Genomic DNA, 25,607 nt, shown 5'->3' with positions numbered 1-25,607 from the left:
AAACTGGACATGTATATAAATATGGAGGTCCTCTGGACCCAAATTTGTTAATTGGAAATCTATTTTTTTAAAGCGATGTATCTTGTATTTTTAAAATACAACTTCTGAAACCGCGATGTTCTCCATGAATATTTAAGATAGGACGAAACCAGTCCAATCGCAAGCCTTAACATAATACTAATTCTTGAGAAAACGAGCATCGTTAGCACATATATTTATGTTGGGAGAATTTTTCCGTAGTGACCTAATATATCTGTAGTAATTAGAAATACTGGTCTCAGTTTTTCTTCTATCCTCTGCAGTGAAAATATTATCTGTGAGAACGTGATTCAGACTTACCCGGAATAAAACGCGAAGACGTCTGTCACTTCACTAACTTTCAAACCTGATTAGCTAAAATCAGTTTGACACTATTGATTTTGCTTGTTGTTTTTAACAATTTCTTTACGTTTGTACGAGTAACTGACAATCGGAATCAGGAGATCTATATATGCGACTTTTAAAAAATGTGACTCGGATGGAAAGCTAGTAATTAGTAATTATGGAATCTGAAGCGTAATAGCACCGAGCGAACTTTTCATTAAACTGTGACGAGCATCTAATTAACTGTAAAATTACATAATTACCATCTTTTCTTAATTACAAGTCGAACCTACTTGATTATGGTTTGATTCTCTTGACAAATACAGTTCGTGCTCGTTCTCTCATCTTACGCTTCATAAGTGTAATAGTAAACGGTAAAGGCCATTTAGGCCATATTGAGCCGTTAAGTGAGTTCTTTGCTGATGGTTTAATGCCTATGATTTATCATTTAACAGACGTGCGGTGAATATAAACCGGCGGAAACGTTGCGTTGCCTCCCCTCGCGCCGCCATCGCGCTCCTTCAAACGGTCCACCCCTCCATTGTAATTTTGGCGGGAGTATTTATTAACCTCATCAAGATTTTTGCATAATATTTTATTTCCTCCGTGATTGGAATTTCTCGTCTAATTATCGAGCAGAACCTTCGCATGGCATCCAGCAAATCGATTTGATGATGGGTGGGATATAAACGATCGTTTAAATGGTAATCATTGTGGGAAGATAAACCGTTCAGCACGGCTCTATTTACACCTTCAAATATGACGTAATCTTGTCACCGTTCTTTCCCGTGCAGGAAAGACCGCTGTAGAAAGCAAAAGATTTTATTCCTTCACTCAATTCGCAACTAACAACTATTAAAGTCGCGGTGTTATGCCAGTTGCAAGAAGCACGCCGCGATTGCTGTCTCTGGTCTTCGTCGCAAGTGTCGTCTTTTGCTGTTGTTTGATTTTTCTTGGGGAGTTCGCGGACCGCCAAAGGGGTGGACGGAAGAAGAGCGATGACAGCGAAAACAGAAGAATTGTTGCGTTTTCGTTGATGAAACAAATCGAAATCGAGAGCGAGGAGTTTAATTGCGATGGGGAATTTTTGATCGGGGAAAAGCCGAAGGAGCACACCGAAAATCAAATTTGGACTAATCTGAAAGGGACAAATGTTTTCATTTATTCGGTTTACCATGACCGACGACTGTACCCTTACGAGTACTTAAGGATAATTGCCATGATTAAAGGTAAGCGTTTATTGTTATTTTTTTCTACAACAATTCTGTTATTACATAATCAAAAAAATTAAAAATTTGATTCAAAAACTAAAGGTAGACGAACTGCTCTCATTTAAGTGAACTTTTTAATGACGAAATGGAATTTCGAAATCAGTTACTAGTTTATCCACCCACTCACATCTTGATTGACCTGGTTTTATCGGCATTAGTCTGATTTGTAGTATTTATATTAAAGTAGAGCCATTATCAGTTGATTTTTTAATGAAGCTTTTTCGGGGCTATTTAGGTACTTGTAAGATTTTATCTTGTTCCTAAAGTTCATAAACCATTTTCAAATGATCATTCGTGCAAAGTTAATTCGAAATGTCTGTTTGAATATAAATGGAATCTATTGTGCACGAAAAATTTTTCACGGTTATCATTTTAGTCACAAATGAAGACTTCGGTATAGGATACGATCAAAAATAGATTCGATACGCAACAATAAGAATTAAAAAATGGGTTTTTTATATGGTAAATGATCTAGATTTGGAGAGTTGAATAATACGTAATAAATATGCAGACATTATCTGTGTTGAATCTGTTCAGTAAAGTTTTCAGATTTAAAAATTGTAGCCAATGTTTTTTTCCAAATTGTTTAGGGTAGTACTAGGTCACAAAAATACATAGAATATTAAAAAATAAATAACTAGAAAATTAAAAAACAATGGTTATGGACAAAGAATTCTTATCAATGTATTTAGTCAAAGATTCCGTAATGACTCCTGGGATATTACAATGTTGACTTTAGATAATGTTTAATAACTTTTAAATTAGAAAATTGTGTTCACCTTATGCTACGCAGCCACTGCTACTTTAAATTAAGTCTCAAAAATTAAACATTATCAAAAGCATCAGTCGAAGAATTTTTATGTACAAAATCTAAAACATATGTAGTTTCATTTTCGATTTTTTTTATTTCTTTCATTGGTTAATTTTAATTGCAAATCTTTATAATGGCTACAGTGCTTTAAAGCAGCGTTTTCTTCCCAGGAGTTTTAACATATAGATACGTTAATTGAATTTATCTAAAACATTTTAGGAAAAAAAAATTGGGTCGATATCAACCTAACTAGCATTTTATTTGCTGAACTTGGTATTTTTTAAAAAGATTCGTCCGTTCTTTTTCCTCTAAAAAATTCATTAGTTTTTTATTTCTTGATGTAAATTGGAAATTACGCATTACGTCATCTTACTTACATTAATAGGGTTACTTAGAAAGTTATACATATGAATACTGAAGATATATTTGTTCACCAAAAATAAATGATCTTTCCTAGTATATGAAAAACTAGATCCCCCGTTTCCCTTGTCTCTTGTCCGTCGTTCGTCAGGTCGTTTGTTGGCAAGTTATTTTATTAGACGGATAATTTCTGAAACTACTAGATTAATTGTTGTAAAATGTTAAATGTAAATTAAGATCATCTAGAGAACGCCAAGCAAAATTTGGATGATTATCCCCACCCAAAATTTGATGACGACATCTCAAAATAATATGCTTCTAAACTTATTATTATAATTTTATGCGGGTAGGTTTTCAAAAAAATTGAAAATGTTGCAAACGAATTTTATAATTTAACCGAAAAACTGTAAAACCGAGTGCTTTGAAAATTTGCACTTTTTACTGCTAATAAGTCGCTTTTTCATTCCTTGCAAAAACTCGATGACGTCACCGCAAAATTTTGTCTACTAAACTAAAAATAATGCATCATATTTCTACTAAAACATTTGCAGATTATAAGAAAAAAATTGTAAAAACAAATTTTACATTTTGTATCTTATTCCCAACCTCGAAGATCCACAGTGTTAAGATTTAAATAGTTTCTTTAGTATGATTATTAAAACTAGAATTATCACAATAGAAAGTATTTATAAATTTCCAATTTTCTTATTAACACACTGTTGTGTTGTACAGAATTTAGTTCCTTGTTCGGTCCAGCTGACATCGGGTGTCCAATCTAAGATTAATGAGTAACATTTTGCACTCTGAACCGTTTTAATTACGTTGCAAGCAGTAGAAGCAGGCCTCATATTTTTATTAATTCATTTTGAAACTGATAAATAATGGCTCAAATTTTTTGAAGATGAGTGTTTCTTATAATTTTTTTCTTGTTTCTGTAGTGATTATTTTTCATTTTTTAGTTAAAATTTTCCATTGTACAGTTAGAACAAAGAACAGAGTTTCTCTTTGATGGAATGCAAATATGTTTAGTAACCAACATCATGATCCCATTTTGCATTAAAAATAAGACGAGTATTATTATGAAACTGAAAATTGTCTAACAAAATTATTTCTTGGAGAGGTCCAACTTCAAAGTTATAACGTTCAGTTCAAAAATAGTTTTCCTTGATGCGTAAACCAGGTACTTTAGTCGTTTACTGAGATGTTTACAAATAATACAAAAACTGGTCTAAGATTATTTAGACAGAACTTCCCTGGCTCCTGAAGTGGTCCAACAAATCCAATTTCGTCGAAAAATTATAAAATTTGATTTTGTAAAATTGTATTCATTTTATAATCCCTATAAATTAAAAAAAATGTAGATAATACCTACCACAGTCCCACAGTTTAAGAAAAACAGTGATCCATCAGATAGGGTTGTTCAATAATGGAATTTTGTTTTTGGGACATTTAGATTCCTCGGCTAAAAACTCAAGGTGGATTTAGAAACCACAGATACAAGACTATGTTATTTTACTTGTGTATTAAGAAAAATACTTTCTGATTTTAAAATATTTTATTGTGTGATACTACAACACGTGTTTCGGTACACAGTACTTTATTACTGTCCGTTATTGTCATTGGTTTAAGTCATAAAACTTTTACTAGATATAAAGTCAAATGAACTTACTGTATTGCAATAGAGTCCATCAGACGAATGGCTATATCCATGTTTTCTGGAGGTGTCATAACCCCTACATTACGAAAAAATAGGTCCGTCTGTTTGTCTGTGTGTCTGTCTTGGAAAGTACTGGACCGATTGTTGTCCAATTTTATATGCTAGTTATGAATATTGTGTAGGTAAAAGGCTAACCAAACTTTGTCATCCCTACCAACAATGTGATGACGTCACATCAAAATTGTAGATAATCAGCGTGTTTTAAATTTTACAAAATAACACGGATTCATAAGCTACACGTGTTGCAGGTGTAGTTTATAATTCTGTATTGAGTTTTATTCAAGATCTCCAGATTTTTGAAAAAAAAATCAAAGTTTTACAAAATTTAATTTTGAAATTGCAAAACCGAATGCTCTGACGTTTTAAACTTTTAAAGTTATCGTAAGTATGGTAAAGCTTTAATCAAATTATGTCTGCTCCCAAAAAATTGATGATGCTATCTCAATTTGCCCAATAAATAAAATGTGTAAAATATGAAATATTGTTTAGAACTGCTTATAAGGAATGGTTCAAAAAAATTAATAAATAAGTCAGTTTATTTTATTGATTAAATTAGGAACGGCTTATCCCATTTTTCCAAAAATTTGAGAATAGAATGCTGTTAATATTAGTATTACACTCTACCCATGCAAATTGATATTGTAAAAACGTTGATGATATCATTACAAAATTTTATAATGGAAACACTCACTTGATACATGCACATAGCCTGCTTATTTAACTTTCCTTTGAAATTCCCATAACTTTATTTTAACTTATAGAGGTTATCATAAAAAAATCTGAAAATTAAGTCTTACAGTTTTTCGAAAAAGTTGTATTTGATGTACTTCAGGGGTGAGAGAACTTTTGTCTAAATGACTAGACAGATTTTCTTCACCTTCTAAATTATCATTTGTTGATTTTGTGCAGTCTGATATCACGCAACAGAAAATCTTGACTCTTGATTAGCAAAGACAATTCAAGAAAATGTAACAAACTTTACTAAAACAGCTAGGATAAATGCGATTACTGATTTTATTTAGAAGTAAATCTATTATTCACCAGAAAAAAAATTGGTCGAAGGAAATTTATTTCAACAGAACTTCCCACCCTTTTTTGAAAAATTATAAGATCAGAATTTGCTGTTTGTTTTGCCATAACCTCTATAAAGTAAAAACCGATGGCATAAATAACACTCTCGCAACCCCTGCACCGTAGGGGTGCAAACTGCACAAGTACGGACAATGTAAAATATATTTAAAGCAGATAACCAACTGGAAAAAATGGCCTCCCAGCAATAATAACAAGCTTTCTTCCAATGTATAAACAAGCACTTGAAATTTCTTGTTTATACATGGGAAAAATGTCACGTAGAAATTTGTTTTAATTTGAATGAATTTGTCGCCTCAAAACAGGAGACTAAAATTGTTGATTTAGCCACTGTCGAACAGAATGTTCTGAATATTATTATTTTTTTTTATTAAATAAAAACGGGCGTATTCTCACCTTTTCGGGATATATTACGTTAATGGTAAACTGTTATCATACTGTGCATTATGTTTTTGCGAAAATTTGGACGATTAGGGAAAAAACTCCAAGTGGATTCATGCACCACCCGTATATCGTATATTGTATAACAGTTGAAACAAATAAACATAGAATTCTTTGAACTGACGTCATCAAATTGTTGGTGGGGATAATTAGCAAAATTTTGGTTTAGCGGTTAACCATTTACATGATGTTTCTAATATGCATACAAAATCTGACAACAATCGGTCTCCAGCAGTTTCGAAGATTACGTGTCTAATAAAAATGGACACAGACACCAGACAGACAGACAGACAGACAGACGAACGGAAACGGGAGATTACGTTTTTCGTACTGAAGGGATCATGAAACGTCTATAAAATATAAAAGTGGTCAATCGTCCGATCGACTCGATTACTATACTTCCTAAGCTTATGCTCGGGAAATAAAAATTATGAGTAAACTTCTATTTTAGACACTCGTTGGCAATCAAATGTATTTTACATCCACCGTATTATAACTTTTTATAGTAATAAAGTACATATTTAAATATGTGTTTTTGTTTTAAAGGCAAACTGCATAAAAATATAGTGAAAGCTTTGAACAAAAGATGGCGAAATTGAGTATCTTTAAAAACGACCATGTCGGTACACAGAAATGCAAATACGGTGAAAATTGTTATTTATCAAAAACCCTTCGGTGAAATATAATTTTTCTCCTTTTTATAAAGCAATCTAAATTTATAACAATATTTAAACCTTACGTACTTATGTAACTACGATGTACGAGTATATCTTTCAAACGAAATCACCATGAATATTTAAAAAAAATTGTAAATTATAGCCCTGAATGAATTCAATCAGGCTGCTTGAAATAATTTTCTCAAGAATTCAAAGGGAATGTGCAATCTTTTACCATTATACCATTGGAACACCCAGCGTTGCTGGTCGCCATTTATTTTATTTTACAAGCCAAGGTATTAATCTTGACGTTTTTCTGAAAGGAAAATAAATTTACTTTAATAATCCGTGTTTACATTTGTCGTAAATAAGACAAAAAAACAACGCTGGCGTGACTGATTTCCTGGACTGACTCTTAATAAGAATAATAAGCGTCCACTTGGTTTTGTTTCTCCTTTGGAGTTGTACATACATCGTTATACGTTCCTATTTTATTTATTTCGACTAATGATCCAATTATCAAAAAATTCCCTCAACATTGTTATTGTTGTCCTAGACGAACAGGCTGTGGCCCCATCTTGTTGGAAATAACCTACAATCCTAACTGGAAAATCGGCTGCATGTAATTCTTGCACACATGTTACTCGATAAAGAAACAGTGCTAGATCTTTTCACAATATTGCTAAATGTTAAGTGGGGTTTGTTCCATTACCTGTCTAACATATCCAATATTTTCTGGAGGTCTCTTTCGACCTGCCACTTTTCTCCTTTCTTTCTAGAGACGAGGTTTTCAGGAATTTTGTTACATCGTTGTAATGTGCTGCCAAAATGTGCATAGTCGAAGTTGTTGTTGGGAAATTCTTCACTGAATTCATCCCAAGCTGCTTGAATCGAGTACTCCCACATACCGTTTATTTCCTGTCCATTCCAAAAATACGATTGAGTCATAAACGCTTGGTTGATTAATAAATTGACGCAAAATTTAAATCAAAGATAAAAGTCAGTTTATAAGGACCTGAGTTTTTGCGTTTCTAGGTGTCTATTTTATATATTTTATATATTTTATATATTTTATATATTTTATATATTTTATATATTTTATATATTTTATATATTTTATATATTTTATATATTTTATATATTTTATATATTTTATATATTTTATATATTTTATATATTTTATATATTTTATATATTTCATATATTAAGTTAATAATTTTGTTGAAAACTTTTTTATGACGTTGCGCAGTTTCAAAGTCGATTTATAAACTTGCCGCTGACTGAAAGGTAAAATATGTTTAAAATGGTAAATTTGTATAGGGAAATATCGATTTTGCAATTACGCTCCGCCCCTCGGTCTGACCACGAATGAAAAATTCATCACGATTGAGATCGAAACGGATGGGTGAGGCTTCTCTTTTGGTTTTCTATTTTAAATATTACATTTCGTTTTCTTTGTATAATACGATTACTTAAGAACATATTTCACAAAATAATTTCTCGTAGAAAAATAAAGGTTTTACAATTAAGCTCCGCCTCTCGGCTTACGACGAATAAAAAAATTCATCAGAATTGAGATAGGGCGGGTGGGCGGGCTTTATATTGTGCCTTTTTTTCTTAATATACATAGCCATCTTTTCACAACAAGAAACTTAAAACATGGTTAAAATGGTACATTTTTGCAAGGAAATATGGATTTTGCATTTATGGGATGGAGCCTAATTGCAAAATCGGTATTTCCTTATACAAATTTTCCATTTTAAACATGTTTTAAGCTTCATGTTGTGAAAAAAAGTCTACACATATTAAAACGAAAAGGCAAAATGTAAGCCCGCCCACCCGCCCTGTCACAATTGTGATAATTCTTTTTATTCGCCTTGAACTAAGGGGACGGAGCTTAACTGCAAAATACTTATTTCTTTACAAGGAATTAAAAACATGTTTTTGAGTGTCGTTTTGTTCAAAGAAAACTATATACATTAAAAAAAGGCAAAATATTAACCCCGCCCGCCCACCCCATCTCAATTTTGATGATTTCTTTTATTCTTAAAAATTTAAAACACGTTTAAAATGGTAAATTTTTGTATGGAAATATGGATTTTGCAATTAGGCCCGCTCCTAGGTCTGGCAATGAATGAAAACTGCATTACTACATATTTAGATCAGGGCAGGCATGGGTGGGGCTTAATCTTTGGTTTTAATTTTTTCTTAGTTCGTATTCTTTGAACAACTCGGTACTCAAAAACTTATTCTTAATTTCTCGTAGAGAAATAAGGATTTTGCAGTTAAGCTCCAACCCTTGGCTCACGACGAATAAAAAAAATGATCACAATTGAGACAGGACGGGTGGGCGGGGCTTCATTTTGCCTTTTTTTTTAATATGTGTAGACTTATTTCGACAGCAAGAACTTAAAACATATCTAAAATGGTAAATTTTTGTAGTAATCAACTTAAATCCTCTTGAAAAGCTAATTAAAACTATTTATCTATCCAAAAAAGTTAATGACGTCATTCCCAATACTGCTAAGTAAGTATGCCTTACTTAAAATGGCTTCAGACTTACAGACACGGACTTTGTTAAAAAAATTTGTTATATTTAAACCGTCATGTTTTACAAGTTATTCAAAACTTATAACTATCAACGGTTAAAAAAATAAATTAAAAATTTCAGAACATTAATTAAGCTTTCATCCTTGACGCTTTCTAAAATATTTGTATGCCAATTTTTCTGTTGGAATACACCTCAAGCTTCAACATAAATGTAAAACATTCTTTTATTTCTTAAAATTGCCCACACAAAGACGTTAAAATAAAATATTTGAACATGATTTATTTTAATTCTGGGATCATACATACTAACTTTCTGTTAAATATCACATTGTATGCATTAGAGCTCTTGTGTTTCTCTTCGCCAAGAAGTTGTTTAAAATTTTTCTATGTGTATTGTATTTATTTTTTTTTAACCAGACCTAAGTGAACGTTTTTAATTGTAATGCAAACAGTTTTTATTGTTGCGATTGCAAAATTTATACAAACATAATTAATTACTTTGATCCCACATTAACATAATTTAAAAGTCAAATGGTGTGAGAGGTTTTTATTTTACAGTGAAAGAAAAACCATTAACCGCCCACTTTGATTCAGAAAACGCATAAGTTTTATTTTTGTTTTTCCAGTCGCATAAGCAACCACCCACTCCTGCAGTTTTCAATGTCGTTGAATTATATTTTAACGCTGCAAAAAGAAAGAAATACCTACTCTGAATAAGCATAATTTTATTTGCATAATTTAAAAAATATCTTATTTTTAAGAGAGCGACTTAATATATTTTCTTACTTTTTTTATGTCCAGTTGTTGCAACCATATGACCAAACAACGCAAAAACAACGGTCGGTGTATTGGTTATGGTCTATTTGTCTTTATTTTACACCCAGATCTCAACATAAGTAATCCTAATTTTTCTTCAGGACTTTTTTTTCAATTTCTGATAATTGATACTGATAATAACGAATACAGATATTGAAATTCTGTAAACGCCATTGCTCTTAGCTTGAAGGGGAACTTTAATTTGATACATAATATGGTCTTTATTGGAATTAAATCTTCAAAAAGTGTTTGACTACACAGAGGAAATGTATATCTAATAATTTTAGTTAGCTACGTTGTAAAAAATTTCACATTACTACATTCATAGCAGAAAATGGATTAAAACAAACTACTAATTAACAATTTTTTAAACAACAAATTGTAGATAGTTCACAAAAGACACAAGATTACATTGTAACGTGAACTTTCAGTAACCCGCCAAAAATTCCTGTTATTTAAAAGTGTCGGTCGTAAACATGTAAGATCTCACAGGTCAACGAAAAAACGGAAATTTCACGTAGATAAAATGTAAATTTCACAATAAATCTGGTTCTGGGTACAAAATACACTAAGTGGTTGAGGCATGACGCCATTCTTTTTTTTTTTCCTGAAATCTCACACATCTCAAGGCTGTAAATCCATCGACCGTACCAATATAGTTTAAAGCTTGCATGAAAAACTCCAGGCTCTTCGATACATGAGCGTTATTTGTTATCTCATGCTATTGTGTCTACTAAAAAATAGATACGTGATGCTCATAATACCCGGAAATCACGAACGAAGAAAAATTTTAATGAATAAATTATTACCATATAATCTTTAAATGAACTGAAAGTAGGCGGTTTTGTCGCTCCGTCACATCTAAATAAATTTCATATTCATGCTGCGAACATTGTCTTTCAAACTACTAAGTTCATCTTAAATTATATCTTTCAGGCCTTTCATGGTGAGAAATGAATAGCGAGAGGGGATTACATAAATGGAATCTGTCGAACTGTCAGGAATCAACAGTTCATTCACAGTTTTTTAAAATGTATAAATACATAATACATGTTGTAATGCCTTCCATAAAACACAAAAGCTATCATTAAAATTCTAGAAGATGCCGTAACTACGATCGTATTTTAAAATTTATTTTAATAAGTACGTATATAGACGGTAACACACGGAATAATAAAATATTAAAAAACCAAATTTGGTTTGGTCCGAAAATTTATTCCCAACAAGTCTAAAATCAGAGAACAGAAAATGAAAACAACAAAACAAATATTTAAATTTAAGTTCAAAAGCGAGTTATGGTTTCACAATTTTGTTTTCTCTTGAATACATCTCCATGAAAAACAACAAAGATTTAAATCAGGCGTACAAGGTGGCTGCACAGTCACTTCGGTCGTTATCACGTGTATTCGTCGTGCCTATTGCGGGGTCCATTTATAAAAATGGTTCTATCACATATAATGATCTTGGCGTTGAATAGGTACATAACTGTGGGGATTTTTTAATGCTCATATTCGGTCAACGGACGAACATTTGTCAGTAAAGTAAATCGCACAAATCAAGTTATGCTGATCTTTACATTTTACTGCACTGCTTCACAAAATTTTCTAACCAATTTTTTTTCTTCTACGTTCTATTAACATTTTCGTAATCCAAAATAAAAGTTATAATCAAGATCTTCTCTAAGACCCGCTTTGCACGATAAACGTGGAAACTAAACGAGATCAAAACCAATGCAAATGTAAGGTCGCATAAATGGTAATGTGTGGACTGGATTCTGTGGGCAAAACGTGAGGAGAATATTCTTTATAAATGAAACCTTCAATGGGCACGGGGGTCACGTTTTACCGACTTTTGTGCAATAAATGCTATTCGAAACTAAGACAAACGTATTTAAAACAAGTTAGAGAAAACTGTGATGCAGGTTTTTAAATGTTAATCCACCGAATTAGGTGATTGTTCGCATTACTCTACCTACAAACAATAAAGAAGTCATAAACAGTTCTCGAATGCATAATTTTACATTTTTTTGCATGGACTGCATTGTGGGAACACTTTTGAATTTTTTCACTTAGCGCCGTAACAGCTCGTATTCTTTGTATGCTAATCAGCCTGTCACTAGACTTAGTTTTTACCGCCCACCAATATCGTGACTAACAAGCGAGCAATTGCTTGTAACATAAATATAATTTTTGACACCTGGTAGAGCGAAGTTAATCATTAATTTTATAATAAACAATTAAAGTAAACGAAGAAATCATTTAAGAGTAGCTTCCCTAACCTTAAATAATATCAGATACCTTTGGATGCTACAGCAAGCTTTTAAACACCTGTAAGAAAATATTAAACCCCTCCCGTTTTTCGAGGCCACGAGAGTATGAATTCACCCACACTTTTCAAGTCCTTTTTCTCAAAATGGACCAACACCAACATTTAGAGCAGAATGTTGTTCATAAAAAGTAAGTACATGTTATTAAAATTGAAAAAAAAATTCTAAGACTAATTCGTGTAATGTGATTAAATTCAGAACGAATCAGATAATAAATTACTTATTATTTTAAAAGAATCAGGCCAAAAAAGAAGGAACTAGAATCGTCCAAAAAGACAACCAATGAGATAATTACTTTAATTTTTCAATTATTGTTTCAAAGTTGTTTTTGATGGCACGTTTGTTATCAAAACAGACTACTTTCTTAACGTGAGGTTCAGCCATTAGTAAGATGATATTGATAACAAAGAGAATTTACAAAAGAAACTATCTGTGTAATGGGGCAATCAGGTCAATAAATTTTAGAAAGACCCTATATTTGGGGAATTGAAGGGTTCATTGGTATAAAGCGAGATTTATGTATTTCATAGTATTTAAAAGTATATTGACTTGTCTTCTAGACCGGATATTAGAATGGGCATAAATTAGAGGTGGGATCGCAATCAATTTATTAAACGTGCCATTATTTATCAAACTGTTAACATTCATAATGTAATCATCTCTATTAAGTTTATAAAGAAGTTGTTTTTGTCAGCTTTAGATACCACCAGATTGTCACTTTTGATTTTGAGGTAATTAATGGGCATTATTAATTTTATTATTATTTGAATTTTGTTGGATGGAACGACTAATGGTTCGTGTTCATTATTTAGGAATAGGATAAATAGTGTCGCAATCAACAGCTAGAATTTGTGTTATCATCTTGAGATGGCTTATAATTAATAGGCTTCGGATTTTATGTCGTTAAAAAATTAATAAAAGGAGACATTTTTAGGTCTCAAAATTGACGAATTGGGTTATAAAAATGTCAGTTTAGGTTAAAAACCTGGAGGAAAAAATATTTGCTCAACGAAAAAGCATACATCAAAAAAAATATATTTAAAAAAAAACATTAAACAAAACATTATAGAAACAAATATTTTGTATAACAAACAAAAAAATTATTAAATAAACAAACGATCTGTAGTTATGTCCACTAATTCTAAGTTATCTCAAAAAATGGCAATCAAATTAAAGCAAGTCGCATTTAACAAAAAATAACATATTAATTCAGATATTTAAAATGAGTTACAAAAGCAAACTATATATTTCCCTAAATTTTCGATTGTAAATTTACACCTTTGATCGCTTAAAACACTTTTAAGTTTTGAAAATGTGCGTTCCACATCACAAGAAGTGATGGGTGCAAAATTAAATACTGAACAATTTACGTTTTCATTTATGTATGTATTGTTGGTAGCATTTCCATTACCGCAAATTACGTTATTTACGGAACATATAAAATCGTATCCTGGATTCTTTTTAATAGAAAACATAATTTTTGGAACGCCATTTCCCCCACCTTTCCTGGTGTGATTTTTAAAGATGTATACACTTTTTCCGCAATTTCCATACTTTGGTTTAATTTTAAACCTATAGTTTCTAATTGTTCTATTGCATCAGCAATAATGTGAGTTTTAATGTACAAGAGTTGATTTTTAACGTTTGCTTTATTCAGGAATTCTTGAGCTTTTTTAATGCTTTGTGCATCTGTGGCTTCAAATGACATTACAACCGAAAAATATTCAATATAAGAATGATAGTAAAAAAGCATTATATATTTACTGACTTGTTTTAAAACATCAAAGTGTTCTGCATAAAACAATGCTGCTTGAATCCAAGTACTCCACCTGGTTAATACAGGTTCAGGTGGGAGAGGTGTATTTGGTAAACCGTTTTTATAAAACTCTACTCTTATTGGTGCTTTTAAAAAGATTTTCTTAACATTGCTAATTATCCCATTGATATCTGGATAATTCAGTCTAATTGTTTCAGACACTAAATGTAACCCATGTGTTACGTGTGTTATATATATACTTCAAATTAGTACCAGTTTTGATCATGTATGAATCACCATCTGATACAAACCATTTAACTTTTTTGTGTTCAGTTCCTTTTGTCCACAATAAAGCTGCAAATTAACAATTAAATAAATTATAATAATTTCAATGCTTAAAATTATCAATAGCACACCCAATGATTCGTTTATAAATCTCGAGATGCTATTAGTTTTATCAAGGTGCTTCAAAGCTAGTAGAAATGGACGGCCAGTTTCTTCAGAAGATAACTCTTCAATTACTAAATGGGATATGTATCTTCCTAATCTGTCCGTCGTCTCATCGACGCTAATCCATATATCATGATTGCCAATAGAATTTCTAATTTGTTTAATTACCTGTAAATTATAAAATTTATGTTAAAAAGTTTTTAAATAAAAATTCTAGTGCTCACCATATTGTAATCTTTTGGTAAATACTTTTTTCTCAGAGTGCTTTCTGAGGGTAAATGCTTTCCTGTAAATTTATGCATAACATTTTTAAACTCAGGACAACTAATTTTATTCCATGCAATATTTGCTGCGATAAATACCCTATATAAATCGGTGCAAAATTGCGTAAAATCATTGTCGGAACTAATGTTTAATAAAGTCTCTTTACTGGATTTATTCTCGTTCTTTTTATGTGCATCGCCACTGCAGTGTTGTTCAAAGTGTGTTTTTTTTTTGCACTTAAACTAGGAAACAAAAACGTGAACATAATTCAAGCTTCAGTATTTTAAATGTTTACTTACAACTTTATCACACACTTTGCAGAATAACTCACTGTCTTTGGTTGAAGAAGGAAATTGAAAATTAGTGTCCAAATTATTCCCTAACCATAATTTGATTTTATCTTTCATGGATGATTTTACCTTAGGCGTTTTGAGGATTCTTTACTGTCTGCACAAAAATCAAAACCGGCCCCAGCACACTCACTAACACGCAAATACACTCAGTATCACTAACAATAAACTTCTAAAATAAAATGCTTTTTCAGAGATTCACCTCCTTCCGGCTATAATCTAAATGAAATGCAGGCCAGCGTTGTCAGTTGGCGACGCCAGCCCGTACCATTAAGCTCAAGGGCGTTATTTACAACCCATTTTTAAACAATCTGCCAGCCAAAACAATGAATTCACGGAAAATCTCTATTGTGCAAGCACGTCCGCTTCGTTGGTCGTGGAATCCTATTTTAAAGTCTTTTAAAATTTACAATTAGGTCGTTTAATTAACATTTTAGGTCTCTAACGGTAAATTAGGCATTTTAGGTAGTAATAAATGGGCGTTAAATAAACAGAATTTTTTAAATTCGGATAAATATATAAATTTCGCTGCAATGCTTGATTTAGATATAAAAAGGCAAAAAACCTAAGATCCGAAGCCTAATAATTGAGTCCTCTTTGGAGGACCACTAACTTCTTTCCGTAAAAAACAGTACTGGAAAAATTTTTGACACGAGGATGAAAAGTGAAATTTTCCGTTTTCATATAAGTAGTAAGTAATAAACATAGCCATTTTGAGGAAAAGATCGAAACTACGAGATTAAATAAGTAAATGTGTATACATACAAAATCATTGTCAAATTATAGTAATTATTATTCTTAACCTTTGGATAAAATAAATTTGATCAAATACTTTTTGGCAGAACTTGCGTATTTATTTCTTAATAACAACGTCATTGTGTTAAAAAACAGAGAATAATTTAATTATTATTATTATTTTTAACCTTTGGGTAAAATAAATTTGTTCACACGAATATTTTTTTAAACGTTCTGCGTATTTATTTGTACATAGTTATAAATAAAAGTAAAGCCGCTTCTTTTCAAAAGATTATTTATTTGTTAATGTTCAAACAAAAATTTATTAGTGTTTTTGATTTATTTTAAACTGGACACGAGAATTAAGTGCGTGTACAAAAAGCAAAGTGAGTTAAAGTTTTGAACAGGAAAAACAAAATTACTGTAAACATTTTGTTCGTGACCAGAGGACTCTGCAATATTGGTCTATTCTGTTGAGCTAACAGCTGGAACTTCCCCTTTTTCTGTTAAACTGTTAATCAAATTTGAATTATGTTCATTATACAATTGTAGGTAAGGTTTCAATGAAATCGATGAGCTATGGCAGGTGATTTTTATAATTTCCTGTTCATTAACACCTGCTTGGGCAAGATGAGGAACTGAGTTGACCTTGCAGAATGATTTGTTATTTTAATTATTTTAGCCATCCCGATTCTCTTAGCTGATTATTTAAACCACTTCGACATTGTATTTATACCAACCGGCATATTTTCGTACCATCCTGAAGATACGGTTTATTTCAAGCAATGTTTACAGTTTACAGTTAAAAAAGTCTGTCAGTTTTAATCATGTTTTAATATACAGGTTTATGATAAAGTAATGCAAAATTCATAAAAAGCGCAAAAAGATGTCAACATTTTTAGTTTACTCTCCATTTTTTGGCATATGTCTAAACAATTTTGGTATAATTTGGTTGCGTTATTTGATAATGCTTATTTTTCTGCATATGAAAATATAGCTTGATGTAGGGGTTGCATGACAAAAAAAATTGAGAAAACCCAGACGATGGTAGACCTGATGACGAATTCGTGCTTTCAAATAGTCTGAATTATCGGGTCTGTTCATATAAACAATACTTTTTAAATGTGCCCAAAAAAAAAATCAAGAGGTGTCGGATCTGGAGACCTAGGTGGCCACTCTATTAGTCCACGTCTTTCAATCCACCTTCCATTAAATTGATTATCCAAAGAAAGCCTTACATTTACGCCATAATGTGGTGGTACCCCATCCAGTAAATTTTGTGAGTTATCTGGATCAGAAAACGTAGCAATTAGATCCGGAAGCACTGCGGTTCTAAGATGATCTAAATATCGATCTGCTGTTAAATTTCCGTGAAAAAAAGTAGGGAACAATGAATCTGCTATTTATTATTTCCAAACAAACATTAATTTGTTGTTCTCGAGCCCAGTAACGACAGTTGTGTCGATCTACGGTGCCATTTAAGTAAAATGTTACTTTATCAGAAAATACGACACTATTTAATGAAACATATCCAGCATTTTCGAAAAATTCTAAAATTTGATTTTGCGGATTTTATATTTTTTATGAGAACCCATGTAAGTAGAAATAAACATTTGTAAATATGTAATGCTAAAGTAAATGTAAAGAAGCATGCTACGCGTATGTTTCAAATAAGTTTTTACTTTACAAAATTTAGTGATGACGTCAATTATCATTTTTGCAAAAACACGTACGTATTTCAACTTAGATTGGTGCAGCAATACTTACTAACAACAACGTTTTATTGATAGATGCTAGTACTTGCTAAGATAAGACTAATTGCAGCAAGTGACGTACCTTCCAATAAAATAGAGCGCGGGTGGGCGGGGCTAGTACTTGCTCACATAAGACTGATTTTGGTGAATCACACATCCTTTAAAAAAATAAAGGGTGGGTGGGAGGTAAATAATCAGTTGCCCCATCGCGATTAATTATGCACTCATTTACTCGCCGAGCTACACTTTCAATCAGATGATCAGATGATTAATATCGGCCTGTGGTACCTCATGCCAAGGTTCTTGAAGATGAAGCCGAAGATCATTCAAAGTATCCGAAGTATGGGGTAAATTACCCAGTCGGTTGCCGAGCATATCCCAAACGTCCTCGATTGGAGACAGATCAGGAGACCGCGCAGGCCATAGAAGTACCACCACATTAGCTTATCTTGCTGTAAAATGGGATTAATTAACCTCCGAAGATATGGTACTGCAATGGACTCCAATACGTTCGCTATGTAACCGGCAGCGTTTAAATTGCCTTCATTGAAAACTAGGGGTGTAGGTGTAGCATCACAAGGATATTCGTATAAATCGTCTCTGCACAAGTACGGACATTGTAGAATATATTTACAGCACATTATCAACGGAAATAGTGGTATCTGAGCAATATGCGTACTGTTTAAAATGTCGATGTTTATACATCGGAAGAATGTCACCTAGACACCTATATGATTTGAATGAGTTTATCGCCTCAAAACACATGATTAAAATATTCATAAAACTCAATTAAAGAAAATATTCCTACACCCGATTTATAGAAAGCGAAGTTAAAGTTAATTCGCGATTAACTTTTAATTGAGGTCCGTTGCGAGGCAACGCGCATATTTTAACCAATCACGGGCTCATATTCCACATTTTAATTCTCTGTTAAACTAATCGAAGATTAAATATTTAACTCGCTGTTCTATAAACCGGCCCTTAATGTTGTTAGTTATTATAATTCTTACCTTATTATTTTATTGTTATAAAGACTCACATTTTCGAGAAAATGGGGTGGCTCGTTCTTAATTTGGTCAATAATAAATTGACTGATTCATTAATCTTTTTGAGTCACCCTGTATAAGCAAACCTAAAAAATATGAATGCAATCATAAATTACAAGTGTAGATTGATCATATTTTGTACATTTTTGAAAGAATTTATTCGCTAAAATTTTGAAATAACGTAATCACTTTTTTGGGGTTGATAAACAGATACATTGATTAAAAAGTTACCATCCTTACAATAATTTCAAAACATCCCTGGTTAAATCAATAAAATAAATTCCCGCATTCATTAATTTTTTGAGTCACCCTGTATAAGCAAATTCTAAAAATATGAATGGAATGATAAATTACTATAGACTCATCATATGTTCGACATTTTAGGTAGAATTTTTTTGGCAAAATTTTGAGCTTACGTCATTAATTTTTATTGTAAAATCTTGTTCTATAATTTTCATTTTTTTTTTTTTAATTTTGGACATTTTGGGTCAAAACTCAACAAGAAGTCATAACCTACGTATATAGGACTATGTTATTTTATACAATTTAAAACCCATTTACTATGTACAATTTTGAAGTGACGTAGCACACTTTTGTGTCACACTTTGTGTTGTTTTCGAAAAAATCAGATTATAGTCTATTTTTCCAGCAACGTCACCAGTATTATTTGTTTCTTCTTTAAAATAATGCTCTAAACATTAAGACCTTCTCCTCCACCGCAAGCTAATTCATATGAAGCAATATGGTAATTTTTTTTTAAATCCACATGGAGTCTCTTCATCATAGCATTTCAGACACTCTATGATTCTGTTTTAGATAAAGTTACAAAATTTTGCTTCCTTCTTTCGTTCTTTTATAATATTTTGCTCTTTGTATTTCTATCATCTCGCTAAGATTTAAACTTCAAGTCTTTAAAGGGGTCTATGACTCTGTTAAATTTGTTACAATATAATAATCTTGAATAAAGTTTGACAGTTTTATTCCACATTGTTTTAATCACCGTTTCTTTATAGTGAAGGTAAGCGAAGAAAAACGTTGCTGCCTCGGTGGGAATCGAACCACACGCCCCTCGCTTGCCGGGCAGGTATCCTGACCACTGGACCACGAGGCCGCTTATTTTTCTCCGCTTACCAACGTCTTCAGTATTATACCCAGCTTTATAAAATGTGGGCCAATTCTTTGATAGGAGCATTTTGTTTTAGTTTGTTAGCCTTTTCTTCACAGAATAATTGTAATTACTTCCAAATGAATCGCTGCTAATTAAGGTGTTTTTACTTGTATTTGCTGTAGTTTCTTCAGTCATTTGTGCCACATATGCGGAACAAAAACGTTTACTTTGGTTTGTTTTCCTAAATTTGACAGTTGTCAAAACTAGAAAGCTTGTTGTAACTAAACAGAAACAAAATACTATAGATTATTCAAAGTATAATATTCTAAGTTGATTTTTCCCATTATAACAATAATCTGATTGAACAGAATTAAAATCACGTGATGAAAAATCCTAATAAACGATTGGAAACTAAGACCATTAAAAAAGAATCTACTAAATTATAATTAATTTTTTGTAATTCCTAAAACTCTTTTTGGCGTTTTACCAAAATTTTGAACAAGTTTATTATCTAATCTGACTTTTTTTTTTAACTGGTAATTGGTTTTTGATCCCAAGATGATTTATTTGAACACATATTTCGGTGCACAACACAAATAAATTATTTTGAAACCAAAATTGTATTAGATATGTATGTATGTACACCTATTATACAGCTGTTCCAAAAATGTCGCATAAGCTTGATTTCGATGTGCTGATTCCAAAAATATAGCGTGTATATGTTCATCAAGCAACATTTCCGAAATGTTAGGGATTAAATTCAAAATTTTTAAAAATTCCAAACGATTCTAGAAAAACGGTTGAAGTCATCAAGGAAACTAAGCCGGAGTGACTTCTATAGCTCGAAATGTACAAGAAAATGTATTTAATTAACTTTCGAAAGTGGTCAAAAATGAGTGGAAAAATTTCACATTTGAAAAAGTTGTCTAAAAGTGAACATACATTTCTCAGACAGACAGACAGACCGACAGACAGGCAGACAGACTCCATGGTACGTTGTTACGAAGGTAATGAAGTACATACTCGAAAAAAATGGATTAAAAAATTCCCTGAACCAAATTTTTTAAAATATTAAACTTCAAAGTTGAAGAATTAATTAACTTCGTAATTCTAATCTGTTTTAATGAACTGCACGTCTAATAGGAAGTTAAATACGTAATTATTAATAATTTAATAATAATTTGCTAGAATACGAGTCACAACGTCATTTTTTACGGTTGATAGATGTCATTTTCAACAATTTTAATCGGACTATCAATTAAATTCTCATTAGAGCAAATCAGAACTACGAAGTTAATTTCTTAAAATTTGAAATTTAATATTTTCAAAAAAATCGTGTTTTTGTTTTTTTAATAAATTGAGTAAAATTTTTGTCCTATTTTACTTGTTTCTTCTCTGTCCAGTAATGTATCTAGTACTTTTATTAGTTATACTCTTTCGGTTATAAAATCACGTGCAAGTCTACCAAAAAAGTAAGGTTAAGTTTTATAATTGCCATTCTATATACTAGGTTTGTCTATAAAAAGTAGTTAATCTTGCTAACTTCTTAATAATAAAGAAAAGAAGCATTAATAACATGTCCTACGTTACCAACAAACTTAATAATATGCTAAATGGTCAATAAAAAATCACTTCTAATTTAATTTTATACAGAAAATATTATAATAGGTTACTAACCCAGAGCACAAACTTATGTCATTTCCTGTCCCAAAATTAATAACAGGAAATTAAATTTTAGTTAAAAGTACAAAAAATCAAATTTTTTTACTACATGAAAATATTTCAAGAGTTGCTAGTTCAAAATTCTATAAACGAATTTTAATTAAAGTGACCGTAAATCAACGAAATTGTTAATTTTATTAATTACGAAAAACTTTTCTGTAATAAAACCGACCCAAAGCACTTTTTCAAGTAACATAACTGTTCACATATTAAATCCATGCGCAGCCATTAAGGTAATAAAATTAAAAATACATGCATAAAGATATTCATCAAAGTGCCAGAAATTAATTCCCACCCAGTTTTAACGACAAGTAACATATTCAAATTTTTACCCGAAAAAGGCGTACCGCCTATACGCGACATTCCAATACATGGTTAATTGATTTTACTATTTTAGGTAATGAATTTTGATTAAGTATAACAAGCTTCACGCATTCCAGACTAGAACAATTTATCACCTATGGAAATAAATTTTAACAGAAAAATAAGATTCCATCATTAACTGTGTTTAAAAATTAAGTAACAACATTCATCGAAAATTCGATGCCCCGGAGCTGTTTTTGCAGATGGAAATAACAGGTTCCAGTCGTTTACTATAATTATAATTTACAACTGACGTCTTTTTAAATAAGTATAATAGCATGTCATGAATATATTATTATATTAAATAGGTAACTACAGAGTCGGAAATTTGGAGGAAAAAAACGTGAACGGGCGGATTTCAATAAACACTAAATCTGGTGGATGCGCTGGGAGATTTTATTTTCACTTAAAACGATATAATAGGTTGTTCATTTTAACTAATTAATAATATCTAGTGGTTATAATGTTTCTTTTAATTAAAGAAGGAGAACAGTTATCACTTGAAAGCTTCATCAAGGAGAGTGTATAAATACAAATAACCTTAGGCAACATGAATGTCAAAACAATATTTACACACAATTAAACTGATCTTAAGTGTGTGTAACTGTTTACTTGATAATTAAAATGGAGAGGTCAACTTAACAGAACTTATTCGACAGCTTGACGTAACAGTATGATGATAATCAAACATAATTTTCAATATAATTTTTTTGGGTTTGTTTATGTATCTCTTCAGTTTGGTTGTTATTTTAATTAAATATGATAAGTTTAAATCGCACAATGTGTACTAATTATTCCCTCATATAAAGTAAGCAACTTACTTTTTTTAGAACAACTTTGAAAAATAGGTTGAAATTGTCTCACATCTTCACTCACTTTTAATTTTAAATTCGAACGACTGCAACGTCAAATGGTTGGCCGAATTAATTAATTAATTTATATTTTAATTAGTGGACAGCCGACTTAATCTACTGTATCTATTAAATTTAACGATTTTGCAGTTTCGATAAAATAAAAAATTTGCAAATAAATCGTGTCGAACACCATTTTCAATCACTGGAAATTTACTAAAATTCGTATGTTCATGTCTTAATAAAATAAATTATAGATACGGTTATTTACGAGTATTTTTTTTAACGAAAATATTTACTTCGATAAAAGAAAAAATTATTTGTGACTTTAAGGTTTTCGAATTTTTGCACTTGCAAAAAAATATAATTATTATATCAACTTTAGGTATTACACTATGTTAATTTCATTTTTGTTTTCAGGTACCAGGAATAGTACTCTGTTTTGCCAAATTTTGTCCCAGGATGGCCAGTACTTCATAACCAGGACACGAGCTACCAAAATATGGTCAAAATCGTGGAACCAAAACGACACTCACACGTACTACAACCCATTCCTAATATCTTGTTACATACCCTTTGGAGTTACCCCCATTTCCGTCTCTTTTAGTTTAAAACCTTGTGAAAAAGCACCCATCGATTTTAAAATTTCACCCGAAGACACCCTGCCATCTAAAGACCTGCCGCATATTTTCACCATCTGTGTAAAACCTTTAAATTTCAACAAAGACATCTCATTAAAATTGCTACAGTGGATCGTCATAAATCAAATACTTGGAGCCACAAAAATGAACCTGTATGTGGAAAACCTTCCAAAGAAGACTTTAAAAATTCTACAAAGTTTCCAAAAAAGTCAAAATGGGATTACTTTACTTAAACACGACAATCTAGATTCTAGTTTTTATCTCGACGAAACCACCAACATTTGGCAAAAACGTCGCAACGAAATTATTACATATAACGACTGTCTTTACCGGAACATCCACACGTCACACTTTATAATTCCAGTTGACATAGACGAGATAATTGTACCACGACACGTGACTACGTGGGCGGAACTGTTACACGAATCGTTATCAGAAAGCAAAGACAATTTCGCTTCGTATACAGTTAGGAATGCCTATTATTTACGCCAGTTTAATGTGAAGAAGCGATTAAAAGAAAAAATTGTCTTCTTTAGGAATGTGGTCCGCAGTGATTTTAGCGGGGAACGGGAATCAGGAAAAAGTTTCGTTTCGACTAAGAATGCGTTGACTGTGTTCAATCACTATGCACTAAAAACGCTGAGACCGGGGATTGGAAGGATTAAGTTTTTGAAGAAGGAGTTAGTGCAAATGAATCATTATAAAGATAACTGTGATACTGTGATACTGCCAGAGTGTGCCAAATATTTGTCTAGTCCTGTGAGGGTTGTTGATAATGTTATTTTGAAGTACAAGAAAGTGTTTTATAGAGAGTATGCAAAGGCACTGATGTTTTTGAACCAGACGATGTCATTGTCTTGAGATAGTGATTTCTCATTTAGGTAATGTTGTAAATTTGTACATACGAATCGGAAATTTGTAATATCTTGTAATAAATGATACTTTTGTCACATTGATAATAATTTTTTAGTGTACCTAGTATGTCATCGACAGTAATGCTCAACAGTTGTCAGTTGTCCCAGATACCCACCTGTTGTGTAAATTAGGTAGGGTGACTGAACTGGTAATGGACAATAGCAATGAATTTTCGTTATTGAGTTATCCTTGGAAAGATTTATGTCAATGATTAAACCACATTGATAAATATCAAAAAATGACAAACGTAAAAGCAAAAATGACGAAATAAGTGTGAGGTTATAAGGAAAATTGGTCCAAAATTAATACATTTTATTAAATAGATTAATTTAAACTACAGTATATAAATATTTGTCATTCATTTCTTCAGTTAGTGCTTTTAAGTAGTGCCACAAAAACAGTCACAAGATCTTGAGGACCAGATATTCTCTGAATTTCGACTAATACAAGGAACCGTTTAAAAAGCAATTATAAACATTTTTTGGGATTTTTGTTTGCAATTTGTCAATTTTTTTTTTGTTTCTTCAATTTTACGATACGTAACTCCTCGCATCTTCATTTTTAAATTTTTCAGTTTTCGATTTTTCAATTTTTTAATGTTTTAGTTTTTCTGATTCCGATTTTAAAATTGCCGCTTTTTTAAGGTGAAAAATTTTATGGTTTTTCAACTTTTCAATTTTTTTCATTTTTCGTTTTTACATTTTTAGATTTCTTCAGTTTTTCCATTTGTAATTTTTCTAGTTTTCAAGTTTAAATTTTTCGGTTTTTCAGTTTTCCAAATTTTGAACTTTATTTTTAGACTTTGCAAGTTTTCGATTTAAAATTTCTTGAGTTTTCAATGTTTAATTTTTAAATTTTTCGAATATTTAATTTTTCATTTCTTCAAATTTTTGTTTAACCAGTTTTCATTGTAGTTTTTTATTTTTACGACTTTCCGATTTTTCAATATTTGGATTTTCTAAATTTTTTTCTGTTTCTTCGGTTTTACGATATGTAACTCTTCGAGTTTTCATTTTTAAATTTTTCAGTTTTTCGATTTTCCAAATTTTAGATATTTCAATTTTTAGATTTTGGAGTTTTTCAGTTTGCAATTTCAAAAGTTTTCAGTTTTTAGTAAGTATTTCAATTTTTCGAGTTTTCATTTCTCATTTCTTCAGTTTTTCGATTTGCAATGTTTTGTTTCGGTTTTTTGTTTTCTTTATTTTTTGAGTTTTCAATTTTTCAGTTTGCAATTCTTCGGTTTTCAATTTTT

At 31.2% G+C, this 25,607-nt stretch overlaps 1 protein-coding gene across 1 annotated transcript; it reads left to right on the top strand.

Annotated features, from left to right (window-relative positions):
- The first annotated feature begins 1,184 nt into the window (after positions 1–1,184).
- On the top strand, positions 1,185–24,396 carry LOC135123112 (uncharacterized). The gene is made up of 2 exons (XM_064047626.1): positions 1,185–1,592; positions 23,220–24,396. The coding sequence occupies exons 1-2, from the start codon at positions 1,235–1,237 to the stop codon at positions 24,299–24,301; spliced, it is 1,440 nt and encodes a 479-aa protein (XP_063903696.1). The 5' UTR covers positions 1,185–1,234; the 3' UTR covers positions 24,302–24,396.
- Positions 24,397–25,607: the final 1,211 nt, after the last annotated feature.

Source organism: Zophobas morio, unplaced genomic scaffold, assembly GCF_036711695.1.
Source record: "Zophobas morio isolate AGI-343-1 ecotype UQ-CSIRO unplaced genomic scaffold, CSIRO_AGI_Zmor_V1 ptg000006l, whole genome shotgun sequence".
Taxonomy (NCBI): domain Eukaryota; kingdom Metazoa; phylum Arthropoda; class Insecta; order Coleoptera; family Tenebrionidae; genus Zophobas; species Zophobas morio.
This window is presented reverse-complemented; position numbering and strand designations above follow the sequence as displayed.

What these genes read in the sequence shown, in the direction of transcription:
- LOC135123112 (XM_064047626.1), top strand. Translation starts at nt 1,235, where the DNA reads ATGCCAGTTGCAAGAAGCACGCCGCGATTGCTGTCTCTGGTCTTCGTC. An exon ending in GATAATTGCCATGATTAAAG is followed by an intron (nt 1,593 to 23,219) that starts GTAAGCGTTTAT and finishes TTTTGTTTTCAG; the next exon opens with GTACCAGGAATAGTACTCTG.